A 25,996-nucleotide genomic window follows, 5' to 3' on the forward strand; every position below is an offset into this window, starting at 1 on the left:
GAGGGAGCTGGGCGGGTGGAGAAGGCTGGTCATGGAGATGTGTGGGTGCTGCTGCCAGGCTCCAAGGCAGGACAGGGCTGTGTAGGAGCGATGGCAGGGCTGTGTGGGAGCATGGCAGGGCTTTGGGAGCATGGCAGGGCTGTGGGAGCCATGGCAGAGCTATGGGGGCATGGCAGAGCTATGGGAGCCATGGCAGAGCTATGGGAGCATGGCAGAGCTGTGGGAGCCATGGCAGGGCTGTGGGAGCCATGGCAGAGCTATGGGAGCCATGGCAGGGCTGTGGGAGCTTGGCAGGTCCGTGAGGGAGCCATGGCAGATCCCTGGGGAAACCGTGGCAGGTCCGTGTGGGAGCCTGACAGGGCTGTGGGAGCCAGGGCAGGTCCCTGTGGGGCTGCGGCGGGGCTGTGGGAGCACGGTAGGGCTGCAGTGGGGCTCGGGAGGTGGGCAGAGCTCTGGCGGGATGGCGGTGCCTGGGGGTGGTAGGAGCCCGCCCCGGACTCTGCCCCTGCCCGCCCGTCCCAGGCTCGGCGAGGTGCGGGACCGGCCACAGCGGGGCCCCGCCGCCGCCGGTGCCTGCCCCGGGCCGGTCCGCGCCGGGCGGGGCGCGGCGGGCGCGGGGGCAGCGGGCGCGGGGCGGCGGCGGCGGGCCCGGGGGAGCGGATTACCGCCGGTTGCCGTGGTTACCCGCTACCTGCCGGCGGGCCCCAGCCCGGCCCGGGCGGGGGGGCTCGCCCGGCCCTGCCTCCCTCCTCGCCGCGGCAGATGTCACCCCGCGCCGCCACTCGGGGCTGCCCGGGCGCTCCCCGTCCCCTCCCGCCGCACCGCCCCCGTCCCGGGCCGGGCGGAGGCCGAGCGTGCCCGGGGCGGCTGCCGAGAACAAAGGTGCCGGGGCTCGGCGCTGGCAGCGCCATGCCCTGGGAAGCGCTGCCCGGCCCGTGCCGCAGCCGGGACAGCGCTGCCTGAAATGGCTGTCGCCGCCCGGGGCCGGGCACGGGAGGGGACCTCGGCCCGCAGAGGCACCTCCCGACGCTGATTCGCGGGTGCTGGAGGTGGCCGGGGTCGGAGGGATGGAGCAGGGACAGAGGAGATGCAGGGGCAGCGAGGCCCAGGAGGGTGGTCCCAGGGCAGAGGGTCCCGGGGGTACGGGCGCTGAGAGATGTGGAACTAGAGGAGATGGGGAAGACAAAGGACACTGGGGAGGAAAAAGACCTGATGGAGAAGAGGAGGTGAGAGGAGAGAGTGCTCACAGCTCTGGGAAGGTGGGGAGGAGGAGAGGAAAGGGAGGGTAAGAACTGTGGGGCACGGTACACGGGGACAGAGAAGGAGAGACTGGGAAGGGGGAGAGACAGACCGGTGCTAGGCAAATATAGGGGAAAGGAGGATGACTGGAATGTGGCAAAGGGACTCCTCAGCGCCTGAAATGCCACTCATTTCCAAGCACCTATGTCAGGGCTGAGCTTTGCTCCTGAAATCTTTTACTCCTTGTGGGGCAGGTGACTTCTAATAAAGCCCCAGCACCAGGACAGGGTAAAAGCATCCCTTCTTCCCATTCTCCTTCCCAACTGAATTTTTATTGCTATTTAAACCTGAGGGGTTTTAAGCCTTTCTGAGATATTATGGGCTCTGACTCATGCCTTGAATACTGGTGAGCAATGCTGGGTGTGGAAGGAGGAACCCGAGGGGCGTGGGCCCCTCAGAGAGGTACTCTACAGCACACGTGTCCTCTTAAATCCTAGGTCAACATTTGAGTATATTGCCAGATATAAACCTCCCTAATCCTGGAGGCACTGACTTGATACAGCTTCTTATGCCCAGTGGCTTTGATACTGCTTGCATCTCACCTGCTTACCAAAGCTAAATAATCATCACGGGGAGAGCAGTCACAAGGCTGAGGAGGGGATGGAGAGACGCAAGGAGTCAGGGGAGGATCGCTGCAGGGAGTGGGATGCTGAGGAGGCAGCTCCGGCATCCGGCATCCAGCCGGGGTGGAGAGGAAAGCGCTGCTGGGTGTGCAGGGAGGCTGTAGCAATGCCCAGACCCTGAGGTTACCTTCACTGCATTCCTTCTGAAACCGGGGAGGAAACAGGGACCTGCTGGCCGTGCAGGGAGGAGGATATTAGCCAGTTGGAAACTGATTTGCATACACGGTTGGTTACAGCCTTAATTTTGAGGGCTCTGCTTGTTAGATCTGACTGTGCTTTTCCCCTGCTGCATTTTCCTTTGTCCTGTTTCTGTAATTATCCTCATTTCAACCCTGCTCTGAGGATTATTGGTCAGTAGGAAGCCTCCTAATGCCCGCTCCTCCTTGGCAGGGGAATACCCATGCCCTCGATTAAACTGAAACTCTCTGAACAGTGACAGAAGAAATTAGATCTATATTCCTCAAAGACACTCCCTGGGGCGAAGTTTCCCGACCCCCACCACGCAGCGCTGCCACCCTGCCCCTTGTGTTCGCTCTCAATATTCTCTTTGTTACAGCCACCTTCAGACCCGGCTTGGGGCTCCCTGGGGAGGGCAGAGGTGGTTTGTGTTGGAAAATCCTCGTGCCCGTGTCCCGGGTGAGCTCAGCGACCGTCCCGCTGCAGCCTGTGCCCAGGACAGGCAGTCTCTGTTCCGAAATTGGGGTGAGGAGCCAACCCTAATAGGCAGCACCGTACATTAAATGACTGCTCCTCTGAGATGCTGGGTAGCTTTAGCAGAAGGTGGGCCCACAAATTGATTGATTTTTGAGAGGCTCTTGACTGGTGGCTTAAAGAACAGCATTTATTCAATCTATAGACTGTGTAAGATACACAGAGCCCAACCAAGGACAACACAAACGCAGGTTAGGAGACTGGGTGTTCCCTTCACGTGCAGACCCCTGCCAGACCCTGCCCACAGCTCCCAGCCAGCCTCTGCCTGCCCTCAGGGATGTGTGAATGCACGTGAAAAAGATAGTTTGCAGGTCATTTAGAAGTGCAGGTTGCTGCTTAGCAGCCTGGTGGGTACTCACTGGATAACATCCATGCATTCCCTTTGGAAAGGAGGCCTTAAAGGGATGTTTATATATATATATTTATATATATATATAAAATATTTTTAAATTTTTTTTTTTGTCTATGCAAAAATGGCATTTTTTCAAGGAGCAAGCTAAGTGACCTCCCAAAGCCTGGCCCTTTCTCAGTCCCCCTTGCCATTACAGTAGCCAGTGACCACCTCCCACTAACCCTTCCTGCCCTGGTGCTTTGTGCCGAGTGCCGATAGCAGCTGCCGGGTCCCAGAGGCTGCCTCCCCTTCCCACGGCATACCCTGCCAGTGTGAGCTGACACCGTTGGTGCCAGTCAGCTCGGAGGAGCACTGCTCCCCACGCTTCCCACTCCCATCAGTCTGTCACCACTGTCGTGTGGCAGAATTACTGCCTCCTGCTCTCCAGCACATCCGAACACACAAAGAGCTGTGCTGCTGCTGCCAGCGCTCAGCTGCTCTGCGTCTGTGAGAGGGAGGGAGCCTTGGAAAGGTCAGCGCAGGGAAGGAGGGGATGCTGGCTCCTTCCTTTAGGGGCTGTATCCTGGCATCACAGTGAAACCTTGTCCTGCTGGCTGATCCATGTCCACGGGGACTGCAGCCAGCGAGAGTACCTTCCATCTCAGGGCTTCCCAGGATGGTTTAGCACCATGTGCAGGTCCAAAGAGCTTCCCCTGCCTGTTCCCCACCTAGCAAAACCACCCCACACTATGGAAATTGAATTTCTTGATCACTTAAGACTCCACTCTGGACTCTTCCCTTGTTTTTATTCCTGGCCCAATTTCACTGCCAGCTTTAGCAGCACAACAGCAGCAGCCGCCAGTGCCCTGGCTACAGCAGGATCCTCCCTGAAGCGATGTTTAATTTATCCCCCACATCCCCCGTGCCCAAGGCAGCCCGAGGCAGGAGCACCGCCACTCTGCCCCCTCCAACCGCATTAGCCCCGGGCCGATCTCGTCACCCCTGTCACCCATCGCTGACACTAACTCAACTTGCCTGCACTGTTGTAGGGGGCAGATGGACTGTCGGAGCCCGAGGGCATCTCTCTGAAACGCGTGGCTGTGGTGGAAGATTTCTTTGACATCATCTACTCGATGCATGTGGAAAGCTCGTCGGAGCCGGGCAAAGCACCCAAACATGCCGGGCAGAAGAAAACCTACCGAGCGGTGAGAGTCCCCCCGTGCCCCGGGCAGAGAGGGCACTGGAGCGGAGGGGCTGCGGGAGGGAGAGTCCCTCGGGAATGGGGATGACAGGGCAGGTAGAAGCAGAGCCACTGACGGGAGGCAGAGGCGAGGCAGAGCCCAGTGTGCCTGTGCGGAGAGGCGTGAGGAAGGAGGGGTTTAGAGGCAGAGCAGCTGTGCTCGGGGAATCCGGGCTGCAGCGGCAGCACAGCGCGGCTGCTGGGAGAGGAGAGAGCAAGGGAATCATACAAAGGCACTGTGCATGTCTGAAGGGAAAAGGAAGAGAAATCCTCAGTATTAGTGATGGACGAGAGAATGTTTGTCCGGTGCCTTGCATGCTCCAGGTCATCTGCCTCCCTGTCTCCCTCAGCCAGAGGCAAATGTCTCGCGTGGGGCCTTGAAGGTCAGGAGCAGCAGAAAGGGGGACTGGGGCATGGCCGTGGCCTTCCGCTCCTCTCCAGCCCATCCTGGGTTTCCTCAGTTACAAAATGGAGGTAGGCACCAAGCAAAGTCTTGTCTTGGCTCCATGGATGCCAAGAACCAGCTCTATCCACCCTGAAACACCACTCTAGTTAGGTCAGGAATAATTTAGCTTGAAGTGCGCTTCTCCAGGGAGCTTGCTGTTTCTCTTGACTCTGCACAGCCCTTCGATGCAAACATTTGGGCTCTCCTTTTACAAGAAGAGCTGAATTCACTGTCCAAAACCAAGCTACTCCCTTGAATCCCACAGCCCTAAGGACCAGGTCGCTTAGAGACAGGAGTGGCTTGCTGGCAGCTCATCTCTCTGGTGTATACAATGTCTCAGAGAGGTCTGTGCAGGCAGCCCTTGTCTCTGTGATGATGCCTGAGGTTCTGCACAGCTCAGTGTGCTGCCAGAGTCAGCACAGGGTTGGAGTCTGTCCTGCCTGCCTATGTCCGTGCTCCATCCACAGTGTGGTGCTGGCAGTGCTGGTGAGGCAGCCCAGTGCCCTGCAGCCTCCCACATATGGTGGGAGTCCCCAGGGAGCAGGGCTGTGCACACAGAGCTCATGGCATCGCTCCCTGCCCTGAGCACTCGAGTCCTGCCTGTGGCAGAGCATGGGGCCAGGGCACACACTGACCCTCCCTGGCTGGGGGCAAGCGACCTCTCTATGGTCCAGGGGGGGCAGCCCCACCAGCATGACCACAATTCAAAAACTTTCTGCTCATTTCCCCAGCAGACCACTCCGACCCTCCCCTAATTCCTTCAATTCATCTCTCTGGAGGACTAATCTGTGCCCTGCACAGCCCCAGGGGAGCAGGCTGGATCCGTCTGTTTTCCCAGGCCTGCTCACAGCAGTCAGAGAGCTTCACGCTCCACCCCTCATCTCCCTCTTGAGCTGAGATCATCACATTAGCAGCGTGTATCCCCTCCTGACCTGGCAGGACGCTGCTGGCTGGGCTGCCCAGCCTCGCTCCTGCCCTCACTCCTGCCCTTGCTCCCCGGAGCGCCTTTGTAGCCTGAGCTGGAAGATGAAATGGTGCAGAGCACACGCCACGCCTGGCACGGGTGCACAAAGGGACGCTGCTGGGTGGCCAGTTGGGAGGCTCCAGGGTCCTCTGCCTCCTTCTCCCTGCTCCCTTTCCCCACCGCTTCTGATTAGAGACACTGGAGAGTTTGCCCTTGTCCATGACCTCCGGAGGGAGGCAATCAGAAAGGGAGTTTGGATGGGAGATAACTCATCAAGGAAGCAGTCTGCTCTGCAGAGCGTCAAATCAGCTGAGAAATAACAACTGTATCACTAAAATTAGCTGAACATTTGCAGCAGAGACTGTGGGCTTGCTGGAGCAAAAGAGGCAGGGAGATGGCTGAGCCCGGTGGGCAGCACGCGGGGACGGTTCCCTGCCTGTGCCACCACACCACGGCTGCCACCAGCAATTTCCAGGCCCCTCATTCCAGCGTTTCTGCGGGAATCCCTTGTGCTTGTGCATCGATAAATATCCCACAGAGGCGAAGATTGAGCTGGCATCCGCTCGGCCACAACAGAGCTCGCTGGGGCTGCAGCTAAATAGGAGGAGAATCCCATGAGGACCAGGCACTGCAGCCTCCATTTGAGCGCTGGGACAAGGTCCCCGCCTGAACTTTCCACCCATCTGGCATTCTGTGCGTGTGAAAGCCCGGGCTCTGCTGCCGCGCAGTGGAGATGGATGCGGCTCCCTCCCACCGCAGCGGCCGGGCACGGCGCTGCCTCAGCCGTGATCCTGCAAAGCCACTGCCCCTGCCCCGCTGCTCTGCTTCTAGAACAGCACCCCCCCCCCAGGGTGGAAAAATGCTTGGAATTTAGGTATTTCTGTATTTAACGTGGATTTATATAATTTAGGTATTATTTGTTAACTACATAAGGTAGGAGGACGATGCCCACCGGGCAGAGGAGGGGGTTCAGGACATCCTGGGCTGTCCTCCCAGCTCGGCCCCATCACCAGCCCTCACCCACGAGGTGTCTGATTGCAGCCCCACTTCCCGTCCTGAGCCCCACTTCTGCCGGGCTCACAGCCCCGAGGACTGGCACAAACAATTGAATTTCTGTCTGCTTTATGACCCCACTTGTAAGTGCTGTGACCCCTGTGGGGGTCACGGCCCCTGGTTTGGGAACTGCCGTGCTCGGACAAGTCACTTAGACCAAACAGGATGGGTGATTAACCATAGGAACCAGCCCAAAGTAAGAGGTGGGCTCTCCACCTTTTAATGCCTTCCAATTAAGACCAGATGTCTTCCTGGATGATGTTTTAGGCAAACCACAGGCCATTGGGCTGCAGGAGAACCTGGGTGAAGTTTTGTGACTTGTGCTACACAGGTCAGACTCCAAGATTTGATGGTCTTTTATGGCCTTAAAGAAGTCTACATTAAAATTGACTCATTCCTTCTCCAAATAACCTAGTCTTGATCTTTAGAAATACCGTAAAATTACCGCTGGCAGGAATTAATTACAATAACAGGACTCTGGGATTGCCAGGCACCTTCTGTGGGTGCTTAGGTCTGGATCTAGTGTTTAACTTGAAGCATCCAAGTTTTAAATATTTATCCTTAGCTTTTGCTCATCTGTAAAATACATATCCCACAAAGATACAGGAGACTTAATTCACTACTGTTTGGAAAAATGTTTTCAATTCCCTAGATAAAATATGTCACAGAAGTGCAAAGTATTATTAACAGTAATTGATTGTCATTGTGGGAAAAAGTGACCTACCCTTACAAAAGATTAATGGATTCTTCAGGTTACTGGTGTGATGGTAATTAACAATGCAAACAGAGCTGGCGAGGCCTTACTTTCGCATTTGATTCTTACACGTTCATAGCTTTGCTCTTCCCAGACTCCAAGGGGGAATGGGAGGGCGTTTCTGGGAAGGTGTGGCTATGCAGGGATACCAAAGGTCTGTTCATTTGTGTCTTGGTGCCTCTCTGGCACACCAGTTACCCTCCCAAAGTGTTCCCCCACCAACAGCTGCTCTGGAGGGAGGGATTTAGGACTGGAGGGAATAACATGTGGCTACGAGCTGTGCCCGTGGTCCCCACGCTCTCTGCCCCTTTCTCCCTCTCCCAGGACATACAGCTGTCTGTTGTTTCCCCAGATTGCAGAGACCTATGCTTTCCTCCCGAGAGAGGCTGTGACCAGGTTCCTGATGAGCTGCACCGAGTGCCAGAAGAGGATGCATTTTAACTCCAACGGCCTGGAGCCCAAAGGTAAAGGCGAGTGACTTCTGCCAGCAGAGCTGACACTGCATTTTGTACCAGCACAGTGCCACTGACAGCTGCCAGATACTGTCCTGCCCAGGAGATACATATTAACCTAAAGGTTTTCCTAACCTGGACTATTTTTCATCTTAGAGTCAAGCTGAAATAATTGCTTAAACCTGCTTCTTTCAGCTTAGGGAGCAGAAGCAGCCTGGCCTTCTTTCAGAGCTTCCCCAGTGCCATCCAAAACATGGGTCAAAAATACCACAGATATGGCTGCAATCAGCCCATGATCATGTGTGGGTGGAAACTTCAATGTCTAAAAAAAAACCATAAAGTTTTTCCCTGGAACTAGTAATATTGTATTGAAAGACACAGAATATGTCTGAATAGCTGAAGTTTCTGATAAAGAAGCAATTTACACTAATTAATAGATAAGCATGTGATCCTGAGTTTGATAATGGTAAATGTTTTGGCAATCACAGTTACACTGTGCCTGTGTACACACACACAATTAGTGTGGCCACTGAGGTGGTTGACTCGTTACAGTTCATTTGTAGACAGGTCCAATCTGCAGCTCCTTAGGTCTAAGAGAGAGCAGGAGTGGGAAGAAGATGGGACCAGGTTCTCTTCCAGGTTAAATGTTTGTCTGTTTTTTTTCTGAATTACAAACTTGTTTTCATGATCAAGTGCAAAGAATCAAAATGATGTTGGTTTCCCCCATTAAAATTGCTTCTTAAAAAAAAACCTAAGCAAACTGCAGGGAGTTGGTCTGTTTCAAAAGTGTCAAGGCAAACTGGCTCATTTGGCAGCTCTTACCAAGAAGAGAAGGAGAATTTAAGAAACAAAAGGCCCAACAATAGAGAATTTCTAGTATTAGATACTGATTGCCAACTGTTTACTGCTGAGAGCAGAGCTATGGACATCCCAGAGGTTTGGTGTAAGTGGATTACATGCCATCTATCCAAAGGTAGTGACTGAAATGCTTTATACTCATTACATTTCTTAAAAACTCTCAAAAACTCTCCCAAATAACTCCATGTGAATTCTATTAGTTGAAGCTCCATTACTACAGCCCTTCCCACTCTGCCAGCTAAGGGCCTGATCCCTCTTTCCAATTACATCAAGAAAAGTTCTGGCCTTTGGCCTTGCTGGGAGCAAACCTGACCTTCACACTGATTGCACTGCATCCATCACGGGTGACGTTCCAAGCTCTGCAGCTGCAGCAGCCAGCTCAGTGGATGAGAAGGGTGATGGGATGAGTCAGGCCAACAGGGATGTCACTTGTTGGCTTCACCCACACCAGGACACCTTCCTAAATGCCTGGCAGTAGCCGAGCTGCCAGTTCCAGAGCTTGGAATCCTGTTTCAGGAGGCAGCTGATGAAAAGGGTTGTTGTTCCTTCACAGATTCACAGACTGGTTTGGTTTGGAAGGAACCTTAAAGTCCATCTCATTCCAACTCCCTGCTGTGGGCAGGGACACCTTCCATTAGATCAGGTTGCTCAAAGCCCTGTCCAACCTGGTCTTCCTTCAGGGGCTTCCACCCACCCACCATCCTGCATCTCCCGTGCCTCTCCCAGAAACACACACCCATCCCAGTTCAGAGGCAGCTCCGGGAACACCCGGTTCTGGATATCCCCTGCAGTGTGGTCCTAGCTGTGGGAACCATGATCAGGGTTAACATCCATCTGTCCTGAATAAATTTATAAATTAATATCAATTATTGATTATTTTCATAAAGCTTCTCCCCTTAGCAGTTCTCTTAAAAATAAATCAATCAGGAATACAAAGGATCCCACAGGTAAAAAGTCTTACTTACCCTCCAGGAATGAAAGGACAGAAGTGCTTCTTTGCCTGAATTGCACCTAAATAGTGACTAAGTACATGTGAAAATGCATTGAGTAGATTAGATAAGGTTACTTTTACTGGGGAAGGGTGTCTGATTTCACTAACACATATTCAGGAATTTATCAGGAGCAAATCACCTAAAGAAACCACTGGGGTCATAGAAGAATTACTGAGGTGTGTGCACATGCATACACACATACAAGCATATACAGGTAAAGTTTAACTCAGTAAGATGACAAAATTTGAGTAATTTCCATCTCTTCCTACTTCTCTGGTATGTGAACAAATCTGAGCACATTTAATTTGTGATCACAAAAATCCCTAATTAAACATATCTGACATCAAACCCTGCAGGGCACCCACATCATTCATAAAAGCAAATTGTCTTGCTTGTGGGAAAGTTTGAACATCACTGGACTTCACTGGGATCTCTTTACAGTGTTATCAAATTAGGAGTAATTCCAGTGGAGTGATAAAAATGTGGAGCTGGGATCAAAACCACTTCTGCTTATTCCATCTGTGTGTCCACCATGTGGGGCATGTGATAGAGATAACTGAAAAATGAGCTAAAGGATTCCAGGAGCTTCCTCTTGTGACATAGGATGTGAGTGTTGTTCCCGTGGAGCCCCCCAGGCCTTTTAAAACAAAGGTTTTCTTTCTTTTCCAGATAACTTAGAGAAAAAAAAAAAAAAGGTTTGGTTTCTTGGGCTCAAACCCTTATGTGTTGCAGTTGCCTGAATTCACAGTGAATATGCGGCCTCTAATGGGATTGTTCCAAATTTACATCAGGATGGTTTCAGGCAGAATCTAAGCACTAAAAGATCACTTACCCCCCTCTTCCTCCCATCTGAAGTTGCTGAGCTGCTCCTGTTCAGCTTCGTTCATCTCTGCAGCGCTGAGCAGTGGAGCGGGGAATGGCAGGAGAGCAACTTATCATCCTCAGAGATCTGAAACACTCACCTCATCCATGCCTGTGCTTCAGGAGAGAGCATCTCTATCTGTGTTACTCTTAGCAAATGCTTTCCTCAACTCTTAGGGACTCAGCCAGCTGGGGAAGGTGGCAGGTTTTGTTTCTTTGGAAAGCTCCCCTTGCACTGGGATTTTGGCATCTTTTCATCACAGCACAGCATCCTTGCACAGCAGAATAAGGGTTTATTTGGGGTGTTTAATATATAGAGACAGAAGTGCTCCTAATCTGTAGGTCAAAGCATGACAGAGACTGCTGACATACAGCCATGAGAAAAGATGGAGGAATCAGTTTACAAGGTTCCTAAAAGCTTTGGACCTTCATATTTGGGCAAGTTGATGGCTTGAATGGCACTAGCCACCCTTCCCTGCACCCACAGGCAGGAATGCTCCATCTCCCCAGGAATGGACTAGATGAACCTGGGAAAAAAGCACTGTATTTCCGTGGACCCTATCAATGACTTGACAGAGAATGTTTGCAAAAATCTTTGTGATGTTTAAGTCAATTACAGACAGTTTTGGAGTAAGGTAATTTCTTAATCAGACATGATAGATGTGGTGTTTCCAGAGGTGTGGAGCATCTTCAGGTCTGCTGAGTTTCGACAGGATTTTTTGACACTCAGCATTTCTGAGAAGCAGGCCCATTAGAATTGGGTTGATGGCTTTTCTGAGGTGCTATAAAACATTTGGTGAAGGCTCTTTTTCAAGGGACTCAGTCACACGTGCCTGTGAAACCAGTGACCCCATAAAATGCAAGCCAGCCAGGGAGATTCAGAACCAGGAATGGAAACCTCCCAGCATCATTTCACCTTCAGCTCCTGGGAATCCTTCTTCCCCTGTTGTTGCTTAAGCTCCCTGTCTAGTGGATACCACACATCCCTTCAGCATGTGCTGGAAGGCTGGATTAATTCTCCAAATTCTCAGATTCTCTTGCATCTGCCTGTGCTGACGGCAAAGAAATCTTGCTTGTAGCCATCAGCCATCCCTGTGAACAACGGCAGCTTTCCTCTTGGACAAACCCACTGCATGACCCTGCAAATTCAGTGTTAGAACAGATCATTCCAGCAGCCTTCATGTTCTATGTCCTGCAGGATCCACAGTGGTGGTGGCAGAGCTGACAAATCTTTGAGAATTCAGAGTAATCACTGAGAATTTGCGTCGTGGGGACTCTTGGCCTGGCCAGACTGAGCAATTTGCAGGAGCATCCAAACCTGGAGCCATCTCTAGAGCTCATGTGATGTAGCCAGAGGAATCAACAGGAACAATTTAAATTAAAGAGCTCTAAAATTAAGTTTGTGTTTTAATGAGGATGTTAAAAATAATCTTCATCACCAGATAGAGATACTTAATACGTTGCCTTAATGTTAACTCCTACCTGAGGGAATCCCAGCAAAATTGGCAAGACTTTGCAATGCTAAAGCAAACTGCGAACAGATCCTTGTTCATCACCCCCTGCATAAATCCCATGTGCATGGAAGTGCTTCTGAGGCTTCAGCAAGACTCAGTTTCTTCTTCAAGTTTGGGGGACGCTGAAAAATTATACATTATGTGTTGGTTTTCTCACAGGTGACAGCAATGCTTGTTTTCTTTTTTTTTTCCAAAGACAACATCTGTTCCTGTAATTATGTTCTTGGTGGGGTCATGTTCTTAGAGGAACCTTCTCTCAGTGGATGGCAGCTCTTTCCAGGGATTTGAAGTTCTGCTGAATACCCCTGTGTAACAGTTATGAGAACATACTGCAGGTCCCTCATCTAAGTAAAGCTTTTCCTCTGTTCTTCAGAGAGTGAGCCACCTTCCTCCTTGGTTTCTGGGATCATTGACTACAACATGCCCCTCACCTCGACTTACCTGAAGCAGATGAAGCTGCGGGTGATGAATTCACAGGAGCAGGTGAGTGACGCGCCGGGATCTGCCTGTGCCGAGGAGCTGAACAGAGCAACGGTGCCGGGCACATTGATTCTGGGAGGATATTTTTGGGAATGGCTGGTTTGTCCAAGCTGGTTGGGCTCTGACCAAGCACAGCAAGTGCTGGGGCATGGAAGTTGGGGGGCAGCGCATCCTGGATCTCCTGGCTCAGGGGAAGCAAACTGGGCTGCTTCAGAGGCGTGCCAGTAGAGAGAGGCAGAGGGGGGGTTGATTAAGTTATTGCTTCTAACAGTCCGCTTGGTCTTCAGACATACGGTTCTTCTAAAAAATTGTTTTAAAAATAAATATGGCAAGTGGTAATTTGTTTATCTCCCACTGATGTCTGGGAGCTTTAGCAGATGGGGTCTGAAGGCCAGACCTGGCTTTGGTTGCTCTGGGGCTCTCTTAAACTGCTCAGCAACATGAGGGGGTTCAGCTGCAGCCGCTCCGCTCCCACGTCAAAGTGGGACACGACACCGTTGTTTGGTGACAGTGTTAAGCCACTGGATTTTGCTTTGGGGATGTATGGGGCACCCTGCCACAGGATTATACCCAGGCTGTGCAATTTTCTGAAGTTCTGCAGCTGCAGAATTAGCTATGGGAACCTCTGTGCACCATGGAAACAGTCTATAAAAAGAAAAGTATGTTTTACTTGCTCCCCACAATCTGCACTGGAAGCCAGTGCTGGATTTTCTTTCCAGCACACTGAAACCTGAACCTGATTTCACACATTGCTGCCAGTGGCAAGATGTGACAGTATTTGCATGGTGCTGTGGTGGAAAACATTGCTGGGAGCCTGAGCATCCGATGGGGACTTTTCTCCAACAGCTTCCTAAAGGAATGTGGGTTAGAGCATCACTGCCAGGGTGTAAACTGCCAAGTGTGGGTTTGCTGGAGGGATACCGAGCTCCTCCATCACTTCTATTGTGAAGCCTTCTTACTGGAGGACAAAATGGCATCTGGTGGGAAGCACTTCTGTGTCTCAGAGCTTTTTCCTTTGCCCTTGTTTGGCACTTGAGTGAGTTTCAGGATTTGTTTTAGGTTTTGAAAGGTGAAAGGCTGATGTGCCAGGTTTTGTGCTCATGATGGGTCGGGCAGTAGAACTGTGGACAATTTGGGGAGCAGCTGGGCTGAACTGGACTAGGCTGAACTGGGCTGGGGACATGGAGTGTGTGCCCCTTTGTGCCGTCTAATGGCTACTTTGAGACCACTTCTGGATAAATAGGCCAACATGTTCCAACCACCTTTGGGTTGTGCAGTGTTTGCTGGATCTTGGTGCAGCTCCTGGCAGAGTGGCATGGTGTGGCAGATGCTGCAATGCTGTTCTTCCCCAAGGTCAGGGACTCAGGGGCCATGAAAGCTGGCTGTGCTTTTCAGCATTTGAAGTGGTTGTTTCAAGTTAGGTTTGCTGCATACAGAGGACTGAGTGGTTTGACTTGTCACCATTTATGCATTTTCAGCCAGTTCCTCTTGGCTCTGAAGCTGCTCAAGGGAAGTGTGCTACAAAGCTTCATTAAACTCCTGTACCCAGTTTCTACAGGTAGAAAACTGGCCTTGCAGTTTGATCTTATTCCCAGGATAAACAAACCACCCAGAAGCTGGCAGGTTTTAGTAGTGGATCTTGAGTTTTGGAGCTGCCTGCTTAGGGATGCTTGTTTTGAGAACTTTGGTTGGTAAATTAGAGTTTATACCCTGAATTTTGGTACAGCAGTTTGCACTGGAACTGTCACTAGATCGATACAAATGCTGCTAGCACAAATACTCCTGAAGCTTGCAGGGATTGGAATAGAAGCGTATGTCATGCGGGAACAAAAAGGGACCAGCTGAGGGAACCAGCAGTTGTTGGTTTAGATCATAAATCAAATGGTTTGATGTTATTCCCTGCCTCTAAAGTTTTCCTTCTCCCGTGCTCCTGCTGTTACATTGCAGCGCAGCTTTCGAAGCTTTTCAAGCCGTAGCAGCCAAGGGAAAAAACCTGTTTGGAAGAAGTAAAATTTGCTGTCGCTGTGTTACTGAAACTGATTCCTGAGAGCAAAATAACAAAAGATCAGTGCTATTGCTCAGACTTCTGAAGCATTAAAACTTTCCATCATGACAAAAGTCTGGAGAGGATTCAGATGGTTGGACTTGCTGGATTTGAGTGCTGTCCCTTCTGACATGGGACATTCCCCAGCTTCCCCTGGGGAATCAGTAGAATTATTTAGGTTGAAAAGATCTTCAAGATCACTGAGTCCAACCGCTCCCCCAGCACTGCCAAGCCCACCACTAAACCACGTCCCCAAGTGCTACATCTGCACGGCTTAAATCCCTCCTGGGATGGTGGGCAGCCTGTTCCAGGGCTGGAAAACTCCTTTGGTGAAGAAATTTTTCCTAATATCCAACCTAAACCTCCTTTGGTGCAACTTGAGTGAAAACAAGTGCCACACTCCTGAGACAGCTGTGGCTGGACCTGGAGCTGCTAATACTGACGCTACCTGAAGAAAATGTGTGTAATAATGCCAATAACAGGGGTCAGTCCCCTCCACAAGCATTCCCCTGATAATTTTATTCTTCTTCATACTTTGCACTGGAAAGGCAACAGTGCCATCCTTTATTCCTGGAGGAACCTGGCAGTCTGTGTGGAGCATAGCCCATGGAACATAGGCTGTGTGACACAGGCTGCTGCTCTCCCTTCCCCAGGCTTTGGGTTAGGGTTGCACAGTTCAGGTGTTGCAGCTTTTGGAGTTCCAGGTGTTTGCCAACTGAAGGAGCCCTCTAAAGACAGTAGAAATAATTCTGACTTTTACGCAAATGCAAAACAGGCAGAAAATACAACCTGCTTTTAAAATTTGCACTACACAGATACCCCCTGCAAGGTTTTTATCTACCAGCATGTCCAGGCTGCTCTTGCTGAGCGCTGCCATCGTGCTACTTTGCTGCCTTCCTCTCACTAACATTTGATGGTGTTAATAGAAATAAATTAAGCAATGGACTCGTGTTTCCCTTGGCTTTGGCCAAAAGCAATTATTTGTATGCAGCAGCACCAGGAGAAACTCACTTCACTTGGGGTAACAATGAGTGAATTTATGCCAAAGTGGCCTTTTAACTTCATTATTCAGGGGGAAAAAAAAAAGTGCTTGTAAGTGTAATCTATTAGTGCTGCTAAGCACATCAGTATTAGGGCACCAGTGTCTCCAGAAGGAAGCACAGCCAGAAGAACCTTAAAGAAAGCATTTTATCTCTGCTTAGGGACAAAAAACTGTCAGAAGAGAAGCTCTTTACGTGGTTGCTCACGAAATGAAGAGTTGCCACAGAATATATTTCTATGTCTTTATTGGAGTCAGAACATCTGTTCTGGCACAGCAGAAAACAGCAGAGACCCGTGTTGTTTATATTGGGTTCAGTAGGACATGCAGGTTCTTCTGGAGTGGGAATCTTCCTTTATCCCCATTTTTTACCAGTTCTCACATGTGTAATCAGGCCCCTTACCCTTTCCAGAGTGCTGAATACCATTTCATGGTATCTACCAAGGCATTAAAGCATCTCTGGACTGCTGACCTTCCCAATCTAGCAGCAAAAAGGAATGAAAAGAAGATATTTGATATTTATCTATAATGATCCACCTCATTATCAAATGCTAAATATTAGCATTTTTAAATGATTGGTTATTCTACTGCGGTCATTTTTCAGACAGTCTTTTCTGTGTTACTCAACCTCAGCTTTGGATTTATTTTTTATGCTGCTGTTGGGCAGGGTTTCCACTGGTGACAGGAGGAATAGAAAGACTTTAAGAGGACAAATCCCACCACTGAAATTCCACCTTCTCTCTCTCTCTGCTCCAGAGTTGTTGCTGCTACCTTGGCAGAAACAGTCCAGGGCCGAGTAACCAGGTTTAAATGATACAGAAACATTTTCAAAGATTGCTTCAGTGGCTGCTGGCAGAAGGTCACGCAATCAGTGAATGGCAGGAGCTGCTCTTGGATGGGAAATAAGAAGAGTGTTCTTCTTGTTGCTATGGCTTTGCTGCACTGACTTGTAAGTGTTTGAGAGGGACAGAGCCTTGTCCTGCACCATCACACATTTCATCCATCCAGTAATTTCCTTGTAAGCCTGGAGTGTGTGATGGTGCGTGGATGTGAGATGGTTTTCAGAACTCTATTTCAAGCAGTGTTTTAGCTCAGAAAGATGGATAATCCTGGAAGGGGGGCTCAGGGGCTTAAATCTCACTGATGTACATGGGGTTGGTCTTGTCTGGTGCTGGTGAGGATCAAGCCTCTGCAGGATTCGAGAGCTCACGGAGCCTCATGACCAGAGGCTGGTTGGCAATGTGAATTCCTCCTCCTTCCACTCTCCTTTTTCCCTGGTCTACATTACTGTGCTTGCTCACTTCAGTGTCTCAGAGGCTCTGAGAGCAGCTAAGATGCATCTTCCCCTGGCAGCTCACTTGCTTCCTTCTGTTTTGGAGCCATCTCCAGGCGGTCCTGGGGGTGCAGAAGGCAGGGAGGGGAGCCTGCAGCCACAGAGGAGGGCACACTGGGTTTTTATGTTCAGTCTGTAAGTTCAGTAGTGAGAACTGCAGACATCTCATTTCACATAGTCCAGAGACCAGGAGGCAGAGCTGGCAGCTGCTGGGCGAGCCCTGGGACCTGGGTTTAGCTGTCTGAGTATTTCATGAAGGCATCCTGAAGAAAAGCCGTGTGTATTGACAGAGGTGAAGAAGGCAGAAGCAGGCAGTACTTGAAAGGAAGTGGGATGATGTGTTTGCATCACATGAGGATGATAAGGTACTTCCCAGTCCATTAAAGAGGGTGTTAAACATCTCCGGGAATAAATACCTCTAGATCAACTTGACGAGATAACTCTCATCCAAGAGGCTTTGTCTTGGTTTGAGAAGATCTTTGTTTCCTGCTGCTAATTTTTACGTCGTTTTTGAGCACTAGAGAAGTTGCCTAAACGCACCTTTAGGCACAGAAGGGACCACTGGCCGGAGGCACAGGGAGACACCGAGTTAGAAACAGATTTCCTCGCTGCTCGGCGGGCTCGGCAGCACAGCCCTCTAGTGGGGACAGAGCTTCTGCCGCCGTGAGCCGGCTTTGCCTGGGAAACTTCGGATCTGCTCTTAACGACAGAGTTAGTCCAGGCAAAGCCAGGTCCAGCTGTCACACCAGCGTTCTTTACTGGCAAAGATGCTTTAGCAAAACTTTCATCCTTGGCCTAATGGCTCACGAGATGCAGAAGGTCAGATGACCAATCCATTTAGCCGGGTTTCACCCTGGTGTGAATGGGTTGCTTTCAGTGAAGAGCAGCTCATTTTTGTTACTGGGAATTAACTCTGACGTTCCCACCTAGTAAGAACTTGGGAGCTTTTATTTCCAGTGTGGATCTGTCAGTACTTTTCCCAGTGTTCCAGGTGAGCTCTGTGTTTGTTCAGTGTGATGTGTGCTGTGAGCAAACAGTGTGGGAATGACGTGGGCTGGCTGGGGTCGGTCCTGCCACTGCAGCTCTTGTCTTCAAGTGAGAAGTGATGCCAAGGCTCTGACTCTTTGCTGTTTTGGGGCTAATCATGCTATTTTCTAATAAGAAAGGAGGTGGCATTGCCTGTTCCCAGTGGTGCTGGGGACAATTCACCCCCCTGAACTACTCAGGTGTATTTAGTTGCTGCATGTGACAGCTCCAGTCCGTTCTCGTTCCCCACTCTCTCTTCACTTCCCTGTGGTGTTGTACAGCTCAACTACGGTCCTGAAGGAGTGGCTGGGGGATGTTTAGAATTTTCTCTGGCTCTTGGTGGAGCTGTGGTTGTCATGCAGATCCACCCACGGGGAACTGGGACTGATCACTCTCCACCACACACACCTATCCTGGTGCCCGTTATCTGGTCTCAGAAGCCTGCTAGAGCCAAGCTGCATGAGCTTGTGTCTGGGAACACTGAATAAGTAGGGCCAGAAGCCACACTACCTCTCTTTAACTCCTCATTTCTTCCCAGTACACTCCCTGTTTGGTAAGGAGAGCTGCTGCCCATTCCCTTGTGTGTTAACCAGCATCAAAGGCAGCTGTTCCCAGTAGAACTGGAAACAAGGCTTTGGTTCAGGGCCTGTAAAGTGGGGCTGGGAGATATTCCCCCCTATAAAGGGGAAAAAGTAAAGATGTCAACCTCAAAGTGATGAAAACACTATTGCAACATCCGCAGAGTGGATCTCATGGATCCAGTTGCATCTGTCCTGTTCCTGTGGAAAGCTGTGCATGGTGGACTGTTCTGCATCATCTCAAAGCTCAGGTGCTGACGTGCTGTACATTGACTTTGATCAAGTCACACAAATGGTTGTTTCTTAATTGCCTTCTCCCTTTAAAAAGGGGATAATACCTTAGAGAGACTTCTGAGGTCTTGCTCACTAATAAAGCTCTTCAAGAGCTTGGATGGCAACTACTTTGAGAGCGCAAACTGTTATTAATGATTTCCGTTATTACAGAAGATGAAGCTGTGTGGTTCAGCTTTTTAACCTTGAATTGTGTGCTTGCTTTTGTTTCCGCTGCTGTTCAACCTGTGTGGGCAGGTTTGCACCTTGTCTGCTTGCACAGACCCCCTCAGACCTACACCAGGAGCCGTGTGTGTGCAGAAGGAGCTGAGGAGTCAGTTTTACTCACAAGGATGGATTCTGAATTGTGTGGAATGGCTTGAGAATGGCCAAAAATGGGTTTAGTGAGGGTTCTGTTTGTGGTTACTCAATTCTGATTTGGGGGGCCAAGAGATAAGCTCTGAGGGTCATCCTCACTGAACAGAGCGGTGCAGACATCACTACCAGGGCTGTTGATTTGGGCTGTGGAAAGGAATGTTAGGGGATCTTTCACCGTCAGGGACCTGTCCCTTCAAACACCCATTTGTACTCCAGAAGAAGATAATTCTATCCACAGAAACAACTCCTTTCCTGCTTCTGTATTTGGCAGTGACTGGTGTACCCTGTGAAGTACAGAGCTGTATTTCCTTTCCTTCTCTTGGTCTTGGCTCCTGGGAGAAAAAAAACCCTTTTATTCATACCCATGCCAGATGCTAACTACTGCTGCTTCTAAGGAAGGAGTGACCAGGATGAAGTGGGAATACAGCCCTCAGCCCACAAGGAACCTGGTCTATAATGAAGTTTCCCAAATCTTTACCCTCCTTTTTTCCCCCTGACTCTGCTCTGGATGGCAGATAAGGTACAGTGTTGATAAAAGCTGTGTCTACTCATGCCATGCCCTCCTTTGGTCCCTCCAGCCTGAGGTTTCCTTACGGCCCTCACCCCCGAGAGATTCGCATTTCACTGCTTATTCCTCAGCAGAGTTTGATGGTCACGGAGGATCCAATGCAGGAGGTCCCGTTTGTTATTTAACCTACTTTTCAGAGGCACAAGAACATCAAGTGACTTGCACAAGGTCGTCCATGAGTCAGTGACTCCTCTGGCGTGATGGCCAGAGCCTGCAGTCCCTGCTCCCGCCACTAGATCCCTGTGCCCACAATCCACAGCACCACAACCATTCAATTAAGCTCCTGCAGCGCCTTAAATGTCGTTTATTCCTGGGTTTGACAGCAGCCCTGGTATTCTTGTGGAGCCTTGCCTTAGGAAATGACAACAGATGAGGTCAGGTCGTCGTTAGCGATGCCCTTGGAAGCATCACTGCATGGTGCTCGGGCAGGCTCTGTGGTGTGGGTGCTGTCACGGCCGGGACATGGCTCTTCCCAGGACCTGCAGCCCAGCTCTGGTGGCATCCAGCAGGACCCTGCTGGACCAACACAGTCGGACAGGGAGCCCCAGGCTCTCTGCATGGGCAGATGTGTGTCCATGTGAAGGGGCTGGCAGGTACCAGAGGTAATGAACACATTGTGAGGAGAGAGGGAAGGAAGCGACTTATAAATAATATATTTGATGTATATTATATATATGATATAGTAACAGCAGCACTGGTTCGTTACGGTGTGCGTTTTTTTAATGTGTAGTCATGTAAGGCACTTACCCCCGTTCCTGACAACTCGATAAATGATTATTACCAATTCTATATCTAATTGCCAGTTATTTCCCCCTAGACAATTTGAATCCGAAAAATACCCACTAGAAAGGCGCTTGGTGGGCAGTTTCCCAGAGCTTCCCTGGCTGTTTCTGGAGGCAGCCCCTCTTCCGCTGGTGAGCCCCACTTCTGCCAGCCTCGTGACCCCGTGCGCTGGCACAAACAATTGCATTTCTGTCATTTCTCATGACCCCACTTGTAACAGCGGTGACCCCCCTTGGGGTCAGGACCCCTCTCCTGCACAGGGAACAACTCCTGCCTAGCAGCTCTTGCTGAATGGCTCTTCCTCCCTCACTCCCTGTGTGGACCCGGCTGTTCCACACTAAGTTTGCTGATGTGAAATTTAGGTTAATCCATTTCCAAAGTGGATTAAGCTAACCCACACAAAGGCACTTAGTATAAAATAAGAGTGTCCACATGGTGAGGCAGCACAGAATAGTGCCTGTGCTTCAAACTCACATCCTGATGGGTTTGTGTCCTCTGCAAGCTCACCAAACGGAGGGCCAGGCACTTCAGTCCCAGGGGATGTGCTTTCCCAAATGGCTTTAAGCCGGTCTAGCTTGAAGCCAAAGGAAGTGCAAGGAGTAAACAAAGCCCAGCAATGGGAAGGGGTTAAAGCCCGCTCTGCTGAGGTTCTCGGCAAGGCTCCTGTTCACCTTAAATGGTCAGGATTTTATTTTAGCTTCAGGGAGGAGCAGCAGTCATGGAGCTGGAAGGGAGCACGGAGAAGGCCCTGTGGCTGGGGTCTCACAGCCTGCTGCCCTCCCAGCCATCCGCTTCCTGCGGAAGGCCCCCAGGGCTCCGCTCTCGCCTTTCCGCCCCTGGCTCCATGATCAGCCTGGAGGAGATGGAAATGTAGTACTGAGTGATGCCCATTTTCACCTCTGGTCTCAGATCTTCCTGAGCCACCCTCTTCCCTTGCACGCTTCCCTGGCAGTGAGCTGGTTAACGCTGGAACAGATAACATCATAATTGGACATCCACACTAACAAGCCATAAACCCAAACCTGGCAGTTCCCATCCTGGCTCTGGCACCGTTTCTGGCACCGGCCTACTGCAGGCTCCACACCGAACTGCTACACTTGGTTTATTTCATAAACCATTTCCTTTGTACCATTAAACAGTGAAACATGAGGTGGGCTGGGGAGGGGGATGCTGCAATGTTGGCGCCCATCACTGCGATGGGGATCACTATCCCATCACGGTGATCCCAAACTAGGACAGAGGTCATTGACCCACTGCCCTCGGAGCCCAGCCTGGGAGTGGGTACCAGCCTGGGGGATGCCGGGACCTCCAGCGCTGCCCTGCCAGAGCTGGGGCACAGCATCCCCATCCTCCCGGGGATCTGGCAGCCGGTGCCCTGCCCAGAGCTGTGCTGGGCAAGCTGCTGGTTTTCTAGCAGCCCTGCTCCAGCGTTCCGAGGCTGCGGCGGTGGGTGATGGTGCTGCCGGCGGCGCGGGGTCCTTCTGCTCCCGCGGAGCGAGGGAGAATCATCGGGAACAAAAGGATTCGGCTCCGCGGCACCCACCGCGCGGGGAAGGGGCTGCGGGACCCACCGCGCCCGGGGCTCGCTGCACGGGCCCCGCACTTGCACCCGCGCACGGGCGGACCCAGGGACAGAGCTCCTGGGGCCGTACCGAGCCGGGCGGACAGAGGGTCCCCGGGCCGGTCCGTGACGGGCGGCAGCCCCCGGTGCTGTGCTGAGCGGAGGGTCCCCGGATCGGCTGCAGCCCCCCGGGCCGTGCGGAGCGGAGGATGCCCGGGCGGGTAGCGGCCCTCCCGGCCGATCCGAACCGATCCGTACCGTGCCCCGGCCGCGCATTCTCGCGCTCTCCAGCAGGCGCCCGGCCCTGGACATTGTCTCCTCCCGGGGAAGGGCCCTCCCGGCCCTCCACAATGTGCTCTTCCAGGCGCAGCTCCGCGCCCCCCGCCGCGCCCGGCCCGGTGCGCCCGCCCCCCGCGGCCCCGCTCCCCTTCCCCCGCCGCCCCCGCCCCCTCCGCCCGCGGCCGGGCCCCGCTCGCCCCCCTCCGCCTCCCCGCCCCCCCCCCGGGAGCCGGGAGTGACGCGCTCCGCAGCGCCGGCCCCTCTCCCCGGGCAGCAGCTGGCTGTCAGCCTCTCCGGAGCGCCGCCAGCCCGGGCCCCCTCCCTCCGTCCCTCCGTCCCTCCGCCCCGCGCTCCCCGCCGCGCCGCCGGGCTGGCGCAGGCCGGCAGGCCCCGGGCTCCGCTCCAGGTAGGCGCCCGCCCGCGGAGGGCTCCGGTACCGGCCCTGGGGCGGCGGGCGGGGGGGGGATGCGCGGGGGCTCCACGCGGCCGCGGCGCCGCGGGGCTGGGGAGGAGGGGGGGGGGGCCACCGGCGGGAGGGGCGGGGCGGGGCGGGGGGGGGCGGTGGCCGCGGGGCCCGGCCCCAACTCCGGGGGGAGCGGCCGCCCCGCGGCCCCGGGAAGTTGCGGGTCGCCCGCCCGGCTGCCCGGCGGCGGTGGGGGGAGGGCGGCGCGTCCTTCCCCGTGCCCGGCGCGGCTCCCCCGCGCCCGGAAGAGCACAAAAGCGCCGAAGAAAGTGGGAGGAGGCGGCGGCGGGAGTGCTCTGTCCCTGGCCATCCCCGGGCACCGGCCCCAGCCATCCCCGGGCACCGGCCCCGCGCCGCCATCACCACCGGCCCCGGCCCCGGGCGGGGATTGTGCTGGAAATAGCCGCCTCCCTGGAGGTAAAGCCCTACTTACGTGTCAGTCCTCGCCGCACGCTGAGCCCCGCACACGCGCGGGCAGGGCTCCATCGCGGGTGTATCTATTTACCTGCGGGCGGGGGTAGGACGGGGACGGGGACGGCCCGGCGCCTCGCACCTCGCTGCTGCGGGGACACACGCGTGGGAACCGCGTCCCACCGGGGTCCCGTGGCCGTCGGGGAGGGTGGGGACACGGGAACCCCCGGCCGCTCAGCCCGCAGCGCTGCTCCTCTTGGCCACCGCCTCCAAAACCGGCTCCGGCCCCCCCCGACACTCGCTTCCCGGTGCTGGGGGAAGAGCAAAGTGCCCTTTCACACCGCGCGGTATCAGGCACCGTCCCCACCTCGCATGGAAAAGCAAACGCCTGCGAGCAAGTTCAGGTGCGGGGGAGGCAGGTGCGGGGCTCCAGGGTGGTGGTGGGAGTCGTGCAGCCCGGTCCCCCCTGCCCCGCGTTCAGCACCTCCCCGCTGAACAGCAGGAATGGGGCAGCGGCTCCGGGAAGGGGCTGCGGGGCCGCCCCCCGCCCTGGCAGCTCCCCGCGCCTCGGGGCTGTGGGAATGCTCGGGGGGTTCCCAGAAGAAGAGCTCTTAGAGAAGGGGGAGGGGGAGAAGGGGATGAGCTTCCCTTCCTCTTCCATTTGCCGTTTGCCGTTTAAATTAACTGTTTTTCCCATTTTCGGGAACTAACAAATTTCTCGGGTTTTGTCGGGTCCCGTAGAAATCAGCAGAAATCGCGGTAAATAAGGACGTAAGTGACGTGACAAAGAGCGCCGGGGATGTTCTCTTTGGTGTGGGAATTGTACACACGAGTAGGCAGCGCAGTCACAGCTCACCGCCGCCACAGCCCGCGTACACCCGTGTGCTGTGAGGCTTCTCGGGTCTTTGAAGCGATGACCACCACAGTATTTGTGGCTGCAGTACCAATCTTTGACCCGGAGTGTTTTATCTTCCATTAGTAAGCCTTTCTCTGTGCTGAACTGGTTAAGTTAGGGTCAAATCTGGTTCAATACCTTCTTGGCATGCTCAGAGGGCTGGGTTTAAACAGTGGCTGAGATGAGGCTGCCTTCCTGAGAGCTCGTCCCTGCGCGCCGCTGTCGTGGGTCACAGCGCAAGGTGCTGTGCCCTGGCCAGGTTTGGCAGGTCTGGGGGCTGCCTGTGCCGGGCAGGTCATGCACGGCACCGGCGTGGCAGTGGAGCAGCTCTGGGGGCTGGCAGTCACGCGTTGCCTTTTGTTGATTCTAAAAACACGGCTGGTTCTGGTGGGAAGCTGAGCGTGGCTGTGTGCTGGGGAGGTTGCACGGCACACAGCCTCGGTTCCTGCTCCGCGGAAGGAAATCCCATCGGGATAGTAGGCTGTGGCGTGAAAGGACATGTTTTAAAATAAAAGGACTTAAAGAGAGAAAATAAACCGTCCTGAGACTCGGAGCTTGGAATATTAAACGTGAGGTACAGCATGTAAATGACTGGAGAGAGATTGCAAGGCAGTCCCCGAGAAACTGAGCCTGGCTGTAAAATAAGCAGGTTACCGATAGTCTTGCATATATTTACGAGGTTATAAGAGTAGCTCCCCCCCCCGCCCTGCTCCAGCCCGTGGTGTGGGAGGTTGTTCTCCAGGAAAGAAGAGCTTTGGTGAAGAGATGTTGTCTAGCAATTACAGCCTTGCAGTCCGGAGGGCTTGATTGGGTTCCTCGATCTGCCAGAGGCTCGCTGTGTTCTTGGACCAGCCAGGGTGGCTGTCAGTACCCGGGGTTTTCAGCTCTATAATAGGAGGAGTAGTTTTCTAACTCGGAGCGAAGTTGGGAAGCTCAGCGGATGCTTGCAGGCACAGTGCTTGAAGATCGTGAATGGAAAGTGGGACAGAAATGTGGAGTGTGAGCCCTGCACATGTGAGTGTCTGCCTCTGCTGTGTAGAAAATATTGGCTGTAAATGTCTGTAGAGCAGCTGTGAATGTTGTAGATAAGGAGAGAAGCAAGGATTTTGTTTTCCAAACCCTGAGCAGTGCCGGGAGCCCTGCTCCGATGTTTGGGTGTGCCCTGTGAGTGCAGCAGCAGGATCCGACTTCCCCTTGCAGAGAGGAGCTCTGCTGCCTGACCCTTGATCGCTCAGTCCCTTGAACAGTGGAAACAAAGCGATGGGACTTTACTGCGGGGTGAGGAGATCTCTCCGGAGAGCTGGGAAAGGCAGGAAGGAGGAGGGCGGCAGCAGCAGTGCTGAGGTTCAGGGTTTGGCTCTGGGTTGGCTGCTTGGGGTGCCAGTGGCACTTCCATCTGTGCCATGAGTGGTGTGGAACTAGGGAAAAGGCAGCAGGTCCTGAGACAGGCACTGGTAATGGATTGCATTCTGTTTTCTAATGAAAGTTTCATTTGAAGTTTGTTTACAGGAAAGAAGAAATTAGCAGAGAGAATTCTCCTGAGAACCCAGAGAGGAAAAAGAATGAGCTGCCTGACTTGCAAGCCAAAAGAGGGTGGAAGGGTAGATTAGATTTACCGTATTGCTCCGAGTCGTGGCTGTTGCTGCTGTTGAGAAATGCTTCCTTGTTTGGCTGGACGGGGAGCCCACTGCAAGGCTCAGCCTTCAGCCAGGTTACTGGCCTCCAGGGAGATTCAGAGCTCCCACCCGGCCAGAAATTTTGATCCTGCTCTGGTGTCCTGTGCTTTGAGGC

At 52.9% G+C, this 25,996-nt stretch overlaps 1 protein-coding gene across 4 annotated transcripts in view; it reads left to right on the forward strand.

Moving 5' to 3' along the window:
• Positions 1-25,996, forward strand: part of NOL4L (nucleolar protein 4 like) — a 64,042-nt gene that overhangs the window by 13,959 nt on the left and 24,087 nt on the right. The window contains exons 2-4 of one of the 4 annotated variants that reach the window (XM_048321507.1): positions 4,014-4,169; positions 7,773-7,884; positions 12,471-12,580. In XM_048321507.1, coding sequence (XP_048177464.1) covers positions 4,014-4,169; positions 7,773-7,884; positions 12,471-12,580 — 378 coding nt within the window. Of the gene's footprint in view, positions 1-4,013; positions 4,170-7,772; positions 7,885-12,470; positions 12,581-22,786; positions 22,843-23,069; positions 23,317-23,633; positions 23,715-25,996 lie in introns of those variants that run through there. The other 3 variants (XM_048321509.1, XM_048321508.1, XM_048321510.1) reach the window with 3 other exon arrangements.

Source organism: Corvus hawaiiensis, chromosome 17 (genome assembly GCF_020740725.1).
Source record: "Corvus hawaiiensis isolate bCorHaw1 chromosome 17, bCorHaw1.pri.cur, whole genome shotgun sequence".
Classification (NCBI taxonomy): domain Eukaryota; kingdom Metazoa; phylum Chordata; class Aves; order Passeriformes; family Corvidae; genus Corvus; species Corvus hawaiiensis.